We start from the raw sequence: 18,003 nt of genomic DNA, 5'->3' as shown, positions 1-18,003 counted from the left end.
TGAAAAGAGCCCTTAATGAATAACAGACCAGTCAAATGGAAAAAGTGGGTGTCATAATATGATGCTGAGACAACATTGCGTCAGACACAGACCAAGATGCATGCAGAACAAGTATGTTATTTTAAGTACAAATATATGTGGGGTGTCCTTACTTTTTCCTCAAAAAAATTAGATTTTTTTTAATTATTATATTTTAAAGATCATTAAAAAAGACCTTTCTTTGATTTTATTTGTTTTGTTATATTACTCGAATCTTCCAATATTGTTAAAATGAAGATAAAATGGCCATATGTTTAACTATTTAAAAAAAAAAAGAAAACAGGTTCTCATGATGTGTTCTAATGTTTTCACATTACTATATGTGCATAAGAAGTGTGAGAACTTGTTTTCCCTCACAAAGGCTAAAACAAACAGAAAAATGTTTTCCAGCGACCCAAATTTTGTCTTTAGGTCATTAAGAAACCCTATAAAAAACACGGGGTGTGTACATTTTATATATATATATATATATATATATATATATATATATATATATATATATATATATATATATATTACATTTTTTCAACTTTCTTTTGGCTCTTTTCACACAGTGTATTTCATGTTTTTTTATGCAGCAAAATTAATATTAAAGTAAAAAAAAAGGAGGAGCACAATTACCACTTACCATGCCGTACTTTAATACTGTACATCTTAAAAAGATCTTGAAGGCAACAGAGTAGTTTGGTATCAGAGACCAGTGTTCCCCAGCAGTGAAGCAGGGTGAGTACAGCTGAGCAGGACAGTGTCTGTGGATGCAGCCAGTTTGTATCTCTGTTACCATTCAGTGCAGTGCCATGATGCTTCAGCACTGAATCCAACATCTGCAGAAATCTTTCCATGTCAGACGGTTCCACTCCAGCTCTGTTTAAAACAAACAATAGCTCTCAGTTGTACAGAATGACAAGAGATTCTGATCAATTTTACAAGTAAACTCTTGATGCTTGTTTTCACAATAAAAAAAGAAATAAAAATAATCAAAATTTGTCAAAATTAGAACATGTATTATACTGCTTGTGTGGTGTCAGGAGTGTGTGGTGTATTATACTGCTTGTGTGGTGTCAGGAGTGTGTGGTGTATTATACTGCTTGTGTGGTGTCAGGAGTGTGTGGTGTATTATACTGCTTGTGTTGTATCAGGAGTGTGTGGTGTATTATACTGCTCGTGTGGTGTCAGGAGTGTGTGGTGTATTATACTGCTTGTGTTGTATCAGGAGTGTGTGGTGTATTATACAGCTTGTGTGGTGTCAGGAGTGTGTGGTGTATTATACTGCTTGTGTGGTGTCAGGAGTGTGTGGTGTATTATACTGCTTGTGTTGTGTCAGGAGTGTGTGGTGTATTATACTGCTTGTGTTGTGTCAGGAGTGTGTGGTGTATTATACTGCTTGTGTTGTGTCAGGAGTGTGTCGTGTATTATACTGCTTGTGTTGTGTCAGGAGTGTGTGGTGTATTATACTGCTTGTGTTGTGTCAGGAGTGTGTGGTGTATTATACTGCTTGTGTTGTGTCAGGAGTGTGTGGTGTATTATACTGCTTGTGTTGTGTCAGGAGTGTGTGGTGTATTATACTGCTTGTGTGGTGTCAGGAGTGTGTGGTGTCAGGAGTGTGTGGTATACTGTTTGTGTTGTGTCAGGAATCACTGTGTTTAAATTAGAGAAGAAAATCTCAAATCTGGATTCCTTATCATAACACCAAGGAACAAAGTGAAACCAGGTGAACACTATCTACCTGAATACATAGTGCCAAGGGGTTTAGTCTGGGGCATGGGCCAGAATGACAGAACAAGGTCTCTTCTGGAAGTATATTTGTTTAATACCTCTTTTTGGGGGTACGAATGTTGCTAACAAACAATTCACTCTTTCTACGGAGGTGAGGTGTTCTGTTTATGTTCTTCTGAAGTTGGCACCTTTTGATTGAGAGTTGGAGTATAGTTACCTGAGGCATCTAACGACTGAGAGCAGAGCACACAGAAAGTCACTGATAAGTGAAAAGGGGAGACATTCGTCTAAATTATTTAGCTGCATGTCTGCTCTACTGCTCCACTGCATCGTACTGTTGTTCTTTCCCAGGTTAGAGAACCAAAGAGTATGGAGCAGTCTTATTACAATGTTCAGCATCCTTTTGTCAACATTCCTGCCAGAAATAAAGTATCATGAGACACTTGTTATATTTTGTAATAGAATTTCAGTCAGTGGATGAGAACATGAGCTGAAACTGAAGAAAAAAAACCCTAAAATATATAGAAGAGATGCTCACCTTCTTTCTGTGAACTGTAATATCCATGTTAGGATTCCATGAACCTTGCTAAAGTCAGAGGATGCTTTGGGGAGATGAGCAGTCTCCAAGAGTACATTCACAATCTGAATCTGCAACAAATACAGACAGAGTTATACAGACCTATATATAGATTATATATTCACTGTACATGGGCTTTAGGGCAGAATGACATAGATAACATCACAACAGTGAAGCATGTTGGTGGCAGCAGGGACTGGGAGACTGGTCAGGATTGAGGAGAACACTGACTGAACAAATTATAAAACCTGCTCCACGACACTCAGGACCTCAGACTGAGTGAACCCTACTGAACATCTCTGGAGAGACCTGAAAATGGTGTTCACTGAAGGTCCCCATCAAAGCTACCTGAGCTTGAGAGAATTTGCAAAGAAGAATGGCAGAAAATCTCCCAGTCCAGGTGTGCAAAGCTTGTTGTGTCATACCCAAAAAGACTCAGGGCTGTAACTGCTGCCAAAGGTGCTTTAACTAAGTACTGAGTAAAGGCTCTGAATACTTATGCATGTAATATCTCAGTTTTTTTCTTTTTAAATAAATGTATATATATAGTAATTTGTAAAAAATTAGGACACCCTATAAAAGACTTTTTTTTTTTGAATAGTTAAACATATGCCCATTTTATCTTTATTTTAACAATACTGGAAGATTCAAGAAATACAACTAAACAAATAAAACCATTTTTTAAATGATCTGTAAAATGTAATTTTAAACAAGTAAGGACACCCCCACATTTATTTGTACTTTAAATGGGTAAAATGACCTACAGGTGTATCACATCAGGTGCAATTTAATAGAACATTGTTACAGAGCATTCTGAATACGACTTGTCTTATTTAAACCTCATATTTCGTTTGGTTTGCTCTTAGGCATCACCATGGTGAGATCCAAAGAGCTTTTTGAGGCCTTCAGAAAGAAGATTGTTGATGCTTTTGAGTCTGGTAAGAAATATAAAACATAAAACAAATAAAAAAATTTGGAATCAGTTAAAATCATTGGAAAATCATTTAGAAGTGGAGAACATTTAAAACAACTGCCAACATGGCAAGGTCAGGCTGTCCAAGCAAATTCACCCCAAGAGCAGACTGCAAGATGCTTAAAGAAGTCTCCAAAAACCCTAAAATATCATCATGGGACCTACCAAGCTCTTGCTACAGTTGAGGTCAAAGTGCATGAGTCTACAATCAGAAAGAGACTGAACAACTTTAATCATCATGAGAGGTGTGCAAGAAGAAAACCTTTACTGTCTAAGAAAAACATGAGGGCAACAATAAAGTTTGCCAAATAACACAAAGGCCAAGACTTCTGGAATAATAATGTGATCTGGACAGAAAAGTCTAAAACTGAATTATTTGGAGGCCATAACAGAGGGGATGTTTGGTGTAAACCAAATACAGCATTTCAGCAAAAGAACTATGAAACATGGAGGTGGAAGTGTTATGGTTTGAGCTTTGCTGCAGCAGGACATGGCCAGGTCATCATCATAGAATTGACTATGAATTCTACATTGTATCAGAAGGTGCTTGAGGAACGTGAGACCATCTGTCAAAAAACTGAACTGGACCTTGCAACAGAACAAAAACATAACAGTAAATCCACCAAAGACTCACTGAAAAGTGAAAATGTCTCACGTCTCACTCAGCTAGTACTTCCCACTTTGGCTGAAATGATCTATTAGGGCATAGGTTGTCCTTTTTCCTCAGTTGAAATACTCAATTTGTTAAACTCTTTTGTTTAACAAGTGAAAACAAGTGATTTTTTTTTGTTGTTTACATGCAAATACATTATTTTAGTTATTTTAGGTATAAATTTAAATAAGATCAGAAATTTACATTTCTTAATAAAAAAACTGAATATTTAATGGGGTGTCCCATACACACATATACACACACAGACACACACAGAGCACCATTTAAAGCCAGTGTGTGGTTGAGGTGTACCTGAATGCTCTGGTCACAGAGTGGGCTGCTACAAAAACCAAGGAGTGCCTGGAAGATGCTCTGTTGTTCACATAGCTCATAGCAGAGCCTGTCTCTCATACCTTCTTCCAACACTTTTAACAGCCAACCCCTCTCCAGTTTATGCTGAGGAAAGCAATAAAACATCAGTAACAAACGTCAGTAATGCAGCAGAAGAAAAAAAATAATAAAATTAAAGAGATAATACATTACCTCTAGCTCAAAGCTATAAAAAAGTCGGAAGAAATCTGGAATCCTTTTGAGATCCACGTACTGGGTTCCCAAAAGAAACTTACTGATCACCAGGTACATGTGCTCCTCTATAAGTAAGCAGAGAGTAAGAAGTAAGGGTAAACAAATAAATAATATATATATATATATATATATAAAACAATACCAGTATGTACAATAATAAAAGATTGCTCCAGAAATAACACACACCAGGTTTCAGAATCTGCTGAGCCACTTTTGCAATGTAGGTAGCGTGCACGAAAGAGACTCGAAGATTCTGCTTTTGAATCGCATTCCTGAGTGCATCCAACAAATATAGCAGCTGTGGACAGGAGACAACAACATGCTTACAATTTTAATGTAAAATTGTTGTACAATAATACAAATGGAGTCGGGCTAAACCGAGTACCTGTGTTTTCTCTTTGAAATGAACAGATTCCAAATGCTGGTAAAAGGAACCAAGGACATGGTAGGCTGCAGCCCTCATTTTGTGATCATAGCTGCTTAAGGCCACTACCGTAAGGCCCAGAGAATGACTGCATACAAACTTCCGACAATCCACTACAGCCTCTGTGATGCAAGGTGACATCTTAGGAAACTCAACAAAGTGTAGTTCAAAATCAGGTATTCTGGTGAAGACTTAAATTAAGCATTAACTTAAATTGAACTATGAAATAATTAAACATAGCATAGATAAACAGCTTTTTTAATCAACAAACAAGAAGATATCTTAAATAAATAAGACATGAAAAACATGACTAGCACAACCTAATACGCAACACTTCTGAGGTTGCATAGAACACTAGAGTGTAGTTAGTCGATCAAAACAAAGTTTCAATAAATTGTCCATCGAACACTAACCCTGTCAATTAGTATAACCATGTTAAATTATGAACTAAGCTTAAAAAAAATAAAAATAAAAAATCACCTCAGACAAGCATTTAGAAACAAACACATGTTTGTGTTATAATGTCCCCCTACTGAGAAACATGCATCAAAATTGGTAAGGTACTAAACACTATCTCAAATTTGTGTCAGTAGTGTCAGTAGTGACAATTTGTGTCATTGTGACAATAGACCTCACTTCATGAGACCCATGTATGGCTAATGTCGTGCTAAAAGAGTATGCGATCACTATGCATATTAAACATGTCAACGTTGTTCCCATGGCTCTCAGCTACAGATGATTAACGGATTGTACAAATTCAAATACACTAAATGCAACAAATCTTTCTTAAACTGTGGCCTAAGACATTATACTGCACGGCGGTGTTCAGGTGATGGTTTACCTGGACGGACAATGTAGCTGAACAAAGGTATAAGGAAAGAAGGATCGTAAAGGCACATCTCATCTCGGAAGCCCTCTTTCTTTTCGGGGGAACTCAGCTCTTCATTCTCCTTATGAAGTTAAACAAAAATTAACATGACTAATAATAATCCAATTTCTCAACATTATTTCAATGATGAATTGTTCAGTCTTTGAAATACAATATTACATTAAATGATGCATAGCAAACATGTTTTATAAACTTCGAGCTGTTTTGGACAATGTTTCTAAATAACCTTTAGCTGAAAAACTTAAAAGGCGTTATCACACGTTCTATTAGACTTGATTATTTTTACCACAAGAAGAGATCAAACCATTAGCCACGATGGAAATTTTGAATTTTAGAAAACTGAGTAATAAAATATTTAAATGTGTTAACATTGAAATCTGTTTAAATATATGCGTTAAAAATAAAACTATGACTTGGTTTTTAACTTTATTTATATATATATTTATTAAAAGCAAAATAATGGATAATGTACAGTGTTGGACAGTGTGGTACCTGTGGTGTAAGGCACCGGTTTATTGGAAAGTGTGCAACCGTATTTAACATCCTGTCTTCAACCAGTTGGTCTAAAATGGCCTCAGAGCTGAGCTGTTGCCATAGCGATGGACCCAGGCTTTTTTGTGCTTTGTGGTACTCCACCGCTGCTTGACCCCATAGCAAGTACCTGATCATATACAATACAGAAAAAAAAACAAATATCCAGTGAACTGCAGTTCCACAGACGAAAGCAACAGAGAAATGACAGCCTGGTCAGCTGACAGAAAGGGTACGGTAACTCAGGTAACCATTCTGGGGTGAGCAGAAGACCACAGTGGGTTCTGTTTGTCAGCAAAAAAAAAACAAAAAACAAAGCTGAAGCCTGGAAAAATGTAGCCTGGAATGATTAATCTCAATTTTTACTACAGCCCTCGGATTCATGCTGTTCATGCCAAATTCTGACTCTAAAAGTCATATAATGGTACAGGAATGTTTCCTTGACCTACTCTGAGTCCATTAATACCAATAAATCCCTTGGAAGCCACGGGATATTTGTGCATTTTTGCTGACCATGTGCATCCCTTTATATTACACAATGTCAAATTAAAAGTGCTCATGAAGATCACCAAGTTCAGTACTCTTCCGTATTCTTCAATTAGTTTGAATCAAACAAAACTGAATCCAATAGAACTCCTTTCAAATTTAGTAGAACAAGAGATTCGTGGTATAACGATTTGAAAAATCTGCAAGAGTCTCAAGATGCGCTCATGTCAACATGAACCAGAATCTCAAAGGACTGTTTCTTACATCTTGTCTACTAACTGCAGCTGCTTTAAGAGCAATGTGTGACTCTACCCAGTAATAGTATAGTGAACTTACTGAAACTCCATCAAACTCATGTTGTTCTTTTCATATTCTTTAAGCAGCAGCAACATTTTCTGATCTGTAAACATAAAGGAGAAATAAATAAGTCTTAGCAAACAGTTACCCTAGATTCAGAATCAAGGGTTAATGGCAAAATAAAATTTATACTACACTCTCCAGAATCAATATACTGCTATTATCAAATACAGTAGCCTAAAGTGTGTAGACACCTGGGCCCGTATCCCTAAAGATTCTGAGAATCCTCTAAGAGAGCTCCTAACTTAACCTAAAAATTCCTTGCCACGAGTTTTAGCTTAGAAGTGATTCCAGAACATTTTCAGTGAACTCTGAGCAAGGAATGGATGGAAAATCCTATCTTAGTGAGGAGGATGTGGTTGACCCCGTTGCTAGGTATGACTCATCATTTCAAAAGTCGTGATTGGTTGATCCTACAAGTTTGATGAAAATGAACTTTTGGTGATAATGAGCAAAGGATGTACCCTCAAATCAATAAACAATTATACACTCTAATCTTATGCAGACTGTAATTGTAAATAATATTTCACATTCAAGAAAATATCTGAAAAAAAATGAATAGTAAGCTGTAGGGGTTATAGCCTAACATTAGAATCTAAAATATGTGAAAACTTAAGCTCATTACACCCTGTTCAAATAATGATTCGTGTCTTATTTGGTCATATTAATATCCTAGCTGGCATATTTTGTACTTTCACTCCCATATGGACCCCATTGAAAACAAGATGGCCTATCTCAAGGGGCTGTCCTTAATGAAGTAGAAATTATAACGTTACAACTCAGTGTGGTCTTAACGAGGGTAACACCGCTCAGCTTTTATCAATGTCTGTGATTACTTTCTTCTCCGGTGTAATAGCGTTGTGGCGTCGAGTTGGTGAAGTAATTGCATCTCTAAGGACAAACCACAAACATGATTCCTGCACGATCCAATCTGTAGCGTCTCAATAATTCCCTGTCATCCAGTGTTTGCAGGACATCTCTCCTGCCTCCTCTGTTGGCCATTTTGTGCAGCTGCTTAGGGGAACTCCTAAGCCACTAAAAGTCCTCTTCCCTGCTCTTAGCAGATCTCACCTTAGAATCTTGAGGAATAGCTTTTATATTAACTGGGATTTTCGTGTCACTATTAGCGGAAATTCTAAGAAAACGTCATGACTCTGAGAATTTTTTTAGAATTTGGCCGCTAGGAGCCACTTTTTGCACAAAAATTCTTTAGGGATACGGGCCCTGATCATATATGCCCATATTCAGACCTTCGCCAAACTGTTGCCACAAAGCACACAAATGTCTAATGTCTTTATTATAGCATTAAGATTTCCCTCAGGCTCAGACTTGGTTCATAATGACAACACCCCTGTGCACAAAGTGAAGTCTATTATGACATGAATGGAAAAGAACTGACTCAGTCATGTCCATAAATTTACTAGACAGCCTTCCCAGAAGAGTTGAAAGGGTTATAACATCAACACATCTGAACCGCTTGATTTTAAATAATTGATGGTGGTGTACACAGGCAAATTTACAAATATTGTTTACACACACACACACAAAGTAAAAAAAAAGAAAGGAGGAAAAGAAGAAGAAAAAAAAGGCTGTCCAAACTATGTGTATCAGGACAGTATCATTAGCCTCTTGCAGAATTTGTCATTTGGAAAATTTTTAGGCAATAATGACAAAGCATGGACACCGAGAACTGTTACAGATATTTGTAAAATATCTATAAACCAAATCTTTTGGTATTCATTTTAAAAGGTTTCTAAAATCTGTGTGAGCAAATAGCAAACCATGGCCTTTTATATAAATTTCTCCAAAATATGCATATGCAGGCGTACAAACATACATACATACATGCATACATACATACATACATATCCACACACACACACAAATTGTTGTAACAGCCTTCACTCTTCTGGAAAGGCTTTTCATTATCTTTTGGATTGTGGTTGTGGGGATTTTTTCTACATCAACCTTGTGCACAAATTCATTGTCATGATGGAAACAGGTCTGCATTGTACAATGCTACAATATACAAAAGACATTCTAGATTATTGTGTGCTTTCAGCTTTGGAGCAACAGTTTGTCAAAGGGCCACATGATCAGGTGAAATGTTTACAGAAGCTGTTTTATAAGCAACTGAGAGCAGGATTTTCCTGATATAAACTTTGTTTTATTATTTTGCACATACTATACCCACCATCAGTAATACAAAACACATACACTCAAAACTTTTACCTGTGGAGCTCAATGTAGCACCATAAGAACCAAGCAGGACATGAAAATGATTGCTTTTGCAGACCTCAGGACATTTTTTCACCAAGGTGAACAGGAGCGTGACCAGTGCCTCTGAAGAAGAAATTGTGAGACCATAAAATATTATATGATAATATACAAAAATCACATTGATTCAGTGCTTTGAGCAACCTTTAGCAAATCTTACCTTTAGAGTAAAGACTACTGTGTGTCTCATCCTCAGTGACAATCATTGTGGGCAAAAAGAGAGAGTGACTAGTGACCATCAGGTGTAGGGTTTCAATGGGCAACAACCCTTTAGGAGTTGGCACAGTTCTATACATTGACTCCAACAAAGAGTTCAGGGTGCACAGAAACATGTTGTCTTTGTATCGATGTCTGTAAGTATTTAAAAAGAAAAGGGGACAGTGTTATTAAAGTGAATATCCCATGTCAGCAGTTATGTTCATTTTATTGGTAATAGCTGCAGAAAATCACACACTTTAAACCTGATTTAACAAAGTTGTTCCAGTCCAAATCTGAAACATTCTCTGGAGAAATCTGAAAGTATGCAAAAAACATACATACTAAATTTGCATGATGCTCAACATAACAATAAATAAAACACAGAGTCCAGACAAACCATTTCTGATATTATGAAAAATAAATCTTACACAAAGTTAGATATATAGATTTGAAATTTGAAAAGGGGTTTTGACACGAACAGGATGATGATTGTTCTGGATTGTTGTACACTGGTAACTTTGTACAAGGAACTGGGCATTCAGCATTTGCTAGCTGTGTCCAGTACATGAAACATAAACATGTTCTATACAAACCTGCAGTGTCTTCAATCTCTGCAACATGGTCTCCTCGGCTTTAATAAGTGACAACTTATGCTGTTTATAAGTTGCTGACAACCAACGAAGGGCAGAAGTGAGCAAAGAGTTCCTCCACTTCAAATGCTTTGGTGTACAGGCCAACTTCTCAGTGATTATGTCTGCCAACTGCCACCTGAAACAAAGGCAACATGAAACCTAGATAACTGGCAAACCAACTGCACAATATAGATATATGCAATTCTATTGTACATCATCACAACAAAAATTGCATGAAAATGTACATCAACCTGTCCTGACTTTGCTAATTAAGCCATTATAACTTCTCCTAAAAGTTAAAAGGATAAAATAATTTATTTAACTGGAAATGGTTCCCTCAAAGACAAATCCAATAACTGTATCCGGACTGTAGAATCCACTAATATAAAATATAGCTTTCGTATCTGTCTGAATCTGGCAGGAACAAAAAGCTAAATAATTTTAACCTTTTTTAGAACTCAAACAAATCAACAAATAATTAAAAATATTAATAATTTATCAAAATATTATATCTGGTTAGACATCTGATTATATTTATATATATATGTATGTGTGTGTGTGTGTGTGTGTGTGTGTGTGTGTGTGTGTGTGTGTGTGTGTGTGTGTGTGTGTGTGTGTTTTTAAAATGAGGTGTAAAACATTTAACAGTCTACCAATGTCAGGATGTCAGTTTTAGCCCAGTCAAATGGATTGAATGTAAATTTAAGGCAAATTATGAAACAGATAATGTGACCATTCACTGGTTCTCAAACACAGATTTGCCATGCCAATCAATTTAGAAGCACAGTCACTAGTTTAAAGAAACTTACCTTCGATCGCTGGTTTCCGGGTTCTCAAGGAGGACAGGCAAATCACGTATTAGTTTATCGAGATCAGAAGCCATAGCTCCCACTGGGATGAGGGAGGAGAGCAGCTCCACACACAGATCCAAAGGCACATCAGCATCCACCTGTAGCACTGAACTTGACAACTCAGCCAGCAAAGCTTTGGTCAGCATCTGCAGAACTGCCTTTTGAACTGCTCATGAGAAGACAAAATATAATAACTGGATATAACAGATTGCTCCATTAAAATAAATTTCATGTACTGAACCCACATTTCTAAACAGCAACATTAGGGATCAATATAAATCTTCTTTAACAATTTCCAATTTCCCCTATATATTTTAAAGTGTGTGTAAAGCAGCATTGAGACGATGCTAAAAGTGCTACACAAATACAGATAATACCAGGGGAGTGTTCTGCTGTTCCCCTTGCTCATGGCACTTATGGTTTCTTCAATGATGATTTATGAATCGATAAGGTTTTACACAGAAAAAGCTTTTAAAATAAATAAATAAATAAATAAATAAATAGACTCATCACCTTAATAATAATATACTTTCTGAATATTCACACATCAATTAAAGAATCTAAAAATGTAAACATTTGTTCTGTTAATGCATGTGACAATAACTGGTAGTACTTACTGTCTTTAGGTCTGCAGGGGTCTTCAGTGGTTACATGCTGAAGGTAGCTGCTCAGTAGAGAAAGGAAGCTACTGTTCTGTGCTATTATGTGTGCAAGGTCAGTTTGGTCTAGGCACCAGAGCTCAAAGGTTAGACAGTGAGTGGAGCAGTTCTGCACCATCAGGGCTGCGAGTTCTAGAGAAGAACGGCACTGGAGGCACCGGTGAAGAATATCCGTGGGCATCAGTTTAGCACATCCAGGCTCTCTTTGCAGCACCTGGAGGGGTTGGGAAGTCAGCACATGCTTTTAGCAATATATTTTTGTACATGTACTGTATACACACACACAAACACACATTATATATACATATACACACACACACACAATATATTTTTGTACATGTACTGTATACACACACACACACAAACACACATTATATATACATATACACACACACACAATCTATTTTTGTACATGTACTGTATACACACACAAAAACACACATTATATATACATATATACACACACACACACACACACACAATATATTTACATACACATACATTATATATATACTGTATATAAGGTAAATGAACAGTAGAGAAATCCAATTCAAATGAAACACTGCTGTGACCACCCTTTAAAACGACCTGGGCACTGTTTTATTGAGGTTTTCTCTGTACTTTGCTTTATTCAGTATTTCATCAACCTTGTCCAGTCTCCCAGTCACTGGTGCAGAAAAAATTCCCCACAGCATGATGCTGCTACAACCATGATTCACTGTAGGGTTGGTATTGGGCAGGTGGATGAGCGGTGACTGACCTAAATTCTAAACGTTATATTTGGAGGAAACCAAACAGTTCTTGTTTCTCACAGACTGCGAATCCTTTAGGTGCTTTTTTGCAAACTCCAAGCAGATTTTCTTGTGTTTTGCACTGAGGTGAGGCTTCTGTGTACCCACTCTGCCCTAAAGCCCAGTGTAGTGAAGGCTGTCGTTCTAGAACGTTGACTGTCTCTTCTTCACACAGGATCTCTGGAGCTTAGAGTGACCATCAAGTTCTTGGTCACCTCTCTTATTAAAGCCTTTCTCACCCAATTGCTCAGTTTGGCCAGGTTTCCAGCACTTGAAAGAGTTCTGATTGTGGCAATCTTATTAAATTTGAGAATTGTGGAGACCGTTGTGCTCTTGGGAATCTTCAGTGCAGCCGTCCCCAGATCTATTGCAACAGTTCTGTCTCTGAGCACTACAGGCAGTACCTTTGACATGATGGCCTGGTTTTTGCTCTGATATGTATTGTCAGCTGTGAGGCCTTCTATGAAGAGGTGCGTGCCTTTCTAAATCATGTTCAATCAATTTAATTTACCACAGGTGGAGTCAGCAGTACCTGAGTCAAATTTAGTGTTGTTGCTGTGATATCAGTTTTTCCTTTATCATCCATTTGCAAACATTTCTAAAATTCTGTTTTCACAGAGTTTAGGATTGCTGTTCTGCTACAGAGAAAATTTAAATGTAATCAAACAGCTCCCTAATGGTATCGAATGATCATTATCTGCCTGCATTTTTCAGCATTGAGGACACATTAATCCTGACCAAATCTCCAACTACTTTTGCAGAAATGCAGCCTCAAACGTCAGTCCAGAGCACCTGCTGCCATTTTGCACCCCCTTTCCTATGTTTTCATGCATAGTTGAGTCATTTAGCCTTGTTTCCAGGTCGAAGGCATGGCTTTTTGGTCGCAATTCTTCCATGAAGACCACTTCTGGTCAAAGATCTCTGAACAGTAGACGGGTGTACCTGGGTCCTACTCATTTCTGCCAGTTCTTTGCTGATGGAACTGAAGGACAACTTCTGATGATGAAGACAAGTAAGCATGATGTGTCTCATCTGCTGCATTGCCTGTTTTTTGTGCTTCTTTAAAATAGTTTGAACAGCACATCATGAAACACCAGTCTGCTTTGAGATCTCCTGAGAGAAAAACTTGTGTCTTACCCTGGTGTATGACCTGTGACATGAACCTGTCTTCAAAAGCTCAACATAGTAGCAGAATTTGGCTGTTCCTCATCAGATTTTAAGTCTCCTACACAGCCGTTTATGTTTCAGTTAATTAATATATTAGCAACTGCTTGGTGTAATTTAGTAATCATACACCTGAACCTGATCTTACAAAATGCCTTCGTACAAATGTACAGTGTGGGCAAGTTGCTAGTTTGAAGCCAAAGGGTAGTCACACCAAATATCGATTTGATTTGATATTTCTTCTGGTTGCTCACTTTGCATATCAATAAAAATAACCAATTAAAATATTTACTTTTGAAAATATTGTTATTTTACAGTTCATTTACATTTCTTCACACCTGCCTAAAACATACAGAGTATATATGCTGTTCTGACCCTAAACTAGCTAAGTGAGATCTCACACGGTGGTTCTCACACACTCATTCAATTTATGCTAAATGACTGTTTATTAATGCAAAAGGAAATTTACAAGAATGTAGTCTTGTACAGTTGACCAACAAAGTACATCTGACTGCTTTCTCTACCATTAGCTTCTTATATTTTAGTTATTTCTGACTTAATTTGAGATTTACTACACATACCTGTAAAAAAACATTTTCCAGGTGAATGCTGTAGCAGGAGCTGTGGAGGGCAGCCAGACTGCGTACGTGCACCTGAGATAGACAGCGGGTGGTGTTCACAGAGCATGCAGGAGATATATTCTTGGTGAGGATCGTCAGGACAGCATGGCCATACAAACTCATCTTGTCACCACCAGATAACAGTTTACTCTGGGGCAGCAGCAGGAAGGCTGATAGCACCTCATTCATAGTGGACGGGTCCATGTACTCATACAATGCCAGGAAGGCTTCAACAGTCCGAGATTCTTCTACCAGATACCTGGTAATGACATTGGTTTAAGATTCAAAGTTAGTCCCATGACCTTGTTGGCAAATTTTATATTTGCTACTTGTAGTTTTACATTTTACTTTGTATGTCAGGTCTCTTTTATACCTGGTCATTTGCTGGCTTTAGTTGTTTTTAACAGAAGTAGCACATTTAAATAATGTTTTGCTGAACTATGATCTACAGTACGTCTAGAAAGATGGTTAATTTGCTCTGTACAGCCTAAAGATAGCTGTAATTTGAATTTTAAAGTTAATAACAATAAAGGCATGTTATTAATATGTTTGTCCCTTTTCATGTAGAGAGTAAATTTGTTGTCTGGGATGTATTTCAAATTTGCTCTCAGTTATTAAAGAGAAACCTTGTGGTAACTTAGGACTATTATGACTTACCTGTTGCTCTGTTGTAGCTCGCAGAGCAAAGCTCGCTGTATGGCTGAAAAGTAAGGACTAATGATCTCCAGGGCATGGAGGGCTTTAAGGGTCTCAACACAGGATGTCAGCAGGTTGAGCACACCCTGTGTCAGTTGACCACAGAGCTGCATTTCTCTTTCTGGGTCCAGAGTGTGTGATGGCATCACTCCCAGCTGCACGGCCAAGAACCACTGCTGCAAAACTGGGTGCTTGAACACCAACCTAAACACATCAAGTGAAACCTACAGAAAGACAGAAAAAATAAAGTTATAAAAGATGGCATAATAAGATTTCAAAGCCCTAATGATGGCAAACCTTCATTTTAACCATGATTTAATACAATCCTGCTCAGCCAAGGCTAGGCAAGGCTTATGAAGCCAGTCTCTGACAGGCTTATGAAGCCAGTAACTATTCTTAGTTACTCTCACTTAAAAAAAAAAAACTTTACCACCAACAAGATGAGAAATGCAAATGATGTTGAAATAACATTTTAAGTTATAAAAAGAATGACATAACCTTCGTACCTGCTCCTTGTTGACTTCTTGATTCACTGTAAAGTTCTCATCCAGAAAAAAATCATCCTCCTCCTGCAGTGGTGACTGGGCTGGCTGGGTGGTCGGGGTTTCTGATATGCTGTATAGTTGAAGAAACAGAGCATGTAGCACCTTCAGCATACAGCCCACCACCTCAACTGCCTGGGCTACAGGGTACTACACAAACATAAGTAAGAGGGGAAAACTGCATTCATTTACCAAGAATTTTACACAAGAATCAACCTGATTAGTTCTTTCTAATTATATGGATTTGTTTGTTTAATGACTAAAATTTAACTTTAATAATGACCACAAAATTGTACTTAAAGACTAGGTCTCAAAATCTGTATTTAACATTAGGTGTTAAATTACTTTTGTATAAAAAGATATTAGTTACCAAGCAAAACGTCTGCACAAAAGACTTGAGATAGAGGAGGGTTTGCCTGCCAGCCCCAATAAACTCAGATAACTTTAAGGCAGACAAAGTTGGCTCTAGGCCTTTCCAGAAGGAGTCCTGGAGGAAAGCGCTGGGTCCTTCACAATAGCATGCCTTCAGGTAGGCAGAAAAGTCCAAAACCGGTAGAGAAGTAGTGGACTGCATCAGGCTGAACTGTAAGTAATGTATTGAACAATTCCTCATTAATGTGCAGCAACAAAATAATCTAAACCATTTGGTCAGGCAGGATACACAATCTGAAACAAACTTTATATACAGTTCACTTTGAAAGTATTGAGATCATAAGATGAATATGTGATAAATCAGAATTTCAGCTTTCATTTCCTGATATGTATATCTAGAAGTGTTAAATAATTCAAAACATAGTGGCAGACCACCAATTTTTTTAGGATAGATTAAAATACAGTATGAAACATTTAATAGTTGGTTACATATGCAATAAATAATTAAATCCACATCACCAAACTGTTGCATTTGTCTTTCAAGTGTTGATTTGGTGTTTGTTTTTGTTTCTCCTAAGAGTTTCCTCTTCAAGCGAGGATTCTAAAACCTTCTATTTTCCTCCATTTTGTGGACCTTCTATTTTCCTCCAGTGTGTTTTGAGGCATAACAAAGTTGTCCCAATAAGACTGAATGCATATGTTTGTGAACTGTCAGAGAGGACATTTCCATAAATTTCTGGTGCTAGCATCATTAATTACATCAATAAAGATTAGTTAACTTGTACCAGAAGCAGCCATGCAAGCCCAAACCATCATGCTTGAGCTTGTACGTTTTGGATCATCAGCAAATCCAGTCTTTTCCTTACCTTGGCCTTTCTTTCACTTTAGTAAAACTTTTTGTGGCTCGTCTCTATTTTTTTTTTAAATACCAAAATGTTTTGTAAAGTGTGGACTGGCCCCAATATTTCTGTTATATATTATATAATATTCACTTTTTTTTTTGAAACAGTGGCTTGTTATACTTTCACCCTGGAGATGTGGCGGTTGTTCATGATGTTAACGAATGCAAGAGCTGTGCATTTCTTAACAAGTCTTTTGAACCGCTGCTTATTGCGTTTAAATTAGTCTCTAAAGGAGTTGAGTCGTCCGACAAATTCCTCATAAACAGGAACTTTCTTGATCCATCACCGGCTGTTTAATTATTAACGTCCTCTTCTTTGACCTCATTTGGTAACAGTTCGAGCATAGCCCTTCAAAGAGGTTTTAAAAAAAGAATACCACAACATGTAACTTAACTCCTGTGAATATCTTGGGATGGAGGGAGAGAGAGACAGAAAGAAAGAAAGAAAGAAAGAAAGAAAGAAAGATAGATAAGAACAGAGTACTAACTAAGGGTTTATTTAATGCTTGAATGTGTTTATGTAGGTTTGTTAGCTTGTGACACTAATGAAAGTGGGGTAGCTTACACATGGGTTTTGTTAACCACAAGGTACCATGTGCTACGAGCTAAGCTAGCAAGTGCACATTTACCATTGTGGAGTTTATCCCCCATTGTTGTAATTATAATTGCTTCTTCAAAAAAAAAAAAAAAAAAAGTGTGTAGCAGATTAAATTAAGTTTCATATCACTGAGTAAATTTACACAGAGGGAAATGAATCAGAAGAAATAATGATTCAGTGTGTGTCACTGGGCATTTTGCGTGAGATTTACTGTCACCAAACGCTCTTGCCTCCACCCTTTCCTCTCTCTTCCTTCTATTTCTTGTCCTGAAAATAATGATGTAAATTGTATTGGATTCTTTTACTATAAATAAGGTATAAAAATGTGAATGAAAATATTAAATGTGAATTAGAGTATACAGGTTTATGTGATAAAGGAATGAGAGAATGGTTAAGCGGAAGCTAACGTTAATAAACTAAATCACGCTAGGGATTTAATTACACAGGGCTACGGTAATATGGAACTGGGATTT

General features: G+C 37.1%; 1 protein-coding gene across 1 annotated transcript in view; it reads right to left on the bottom strand.

The window, feature by feature from the left end:
* urb1 (URB1 ribosome biogenesis homolog) overlaps positions 1-18,003 on the bottom strand; it is a 33,234-nt gene that overhangs the window by 2,082 nt on the left and 13,149 nt on the right. The window contains exons 20-39 of the mRNA XM_047806299.1: positions 16,030-16,242; positions 15,624-15,809; positions 15,079-15,341; positions 14,383-14,680; positions 11,805-12,060; positions 11,146-11,353; positions 10,298-10,472; positions 9,961-10,019; positions 9,667-9,857; positions 9,462-9,572; positions 7,209-7,272; positions 6,348-6,516; positions 5,808-5,916; positions 4,928-5,088; positions 4,729-4,840; positions 4,501-4,607; positions 4,270-4,413; positions 2,294-2,403; positions 1,973-2,170; positions 668-903 (exon numbers count right to left, since the gene is read on the bottom strand). Coding sequence (XP_047662255.1) covers positions 668-903; positions 1,973-2,170; positions 2,294-2,403; positions 4,270-4,413; positions 4,501-4,607; positions 4,729-4,840; positions 4,928-5,088; positions 5,808-5,916; positions 6,348-6,516; positions 7,209-7,272; positions 9,462-9,572; positions 9,667-9,857; positions 9,961-10,019; positions 10,298-10,472; positions 11,146-11,353; positions 11,805-12,060; positions 14,383-14,680; positions 15,079-15,341; positions 15,624-15,809; positions 16,030-16,242 — 3,370 coding nt within the window. The remainder of the gene's footprint in view (positions 1-667; positions 904-1,972; positions 2,171-2,293; positions 2,404-4,269; positions 4,414-4,500; positions 4,608-4,728; positions 4,841-4,927; positions 5,089-5,807; positions 5,917-6,347; positions 6,517-7,208; positions 7,273-9,461; positions 9,573-9,666; positions 9,858-9,960; positions 10,020-10,297; positions 10,473-11,145; positions 11,354-11,804; positions 12,061-14,382; positions 14,681-15,078; positions 15,342-15,623; positions 15,810-16,029; positions 16,243-18,003) is intronic.

This window comes from Tachysurus fulvidraco, chromosome 22, assembly GCF_022655615.1.
Source record: "Tachysurus fulvidraco isolate hzauxx_2018 chromosome 22, HZAU_PFXX_2.0, whole genome shotgun sequence".
In the NCBI taxonomy this organism is placed as follows: Eukaryota; Metazoa; Chordata; class Actinopteri; order Siluriformes; family Bagridae; genus Tachysurus; species Tachysurus fulvidraco.
The sequence above is the reverse complement of the archived record's forward strand: the minus strand, read 5'-3'. Positions and strand labels throughout refer to the sequence as shown.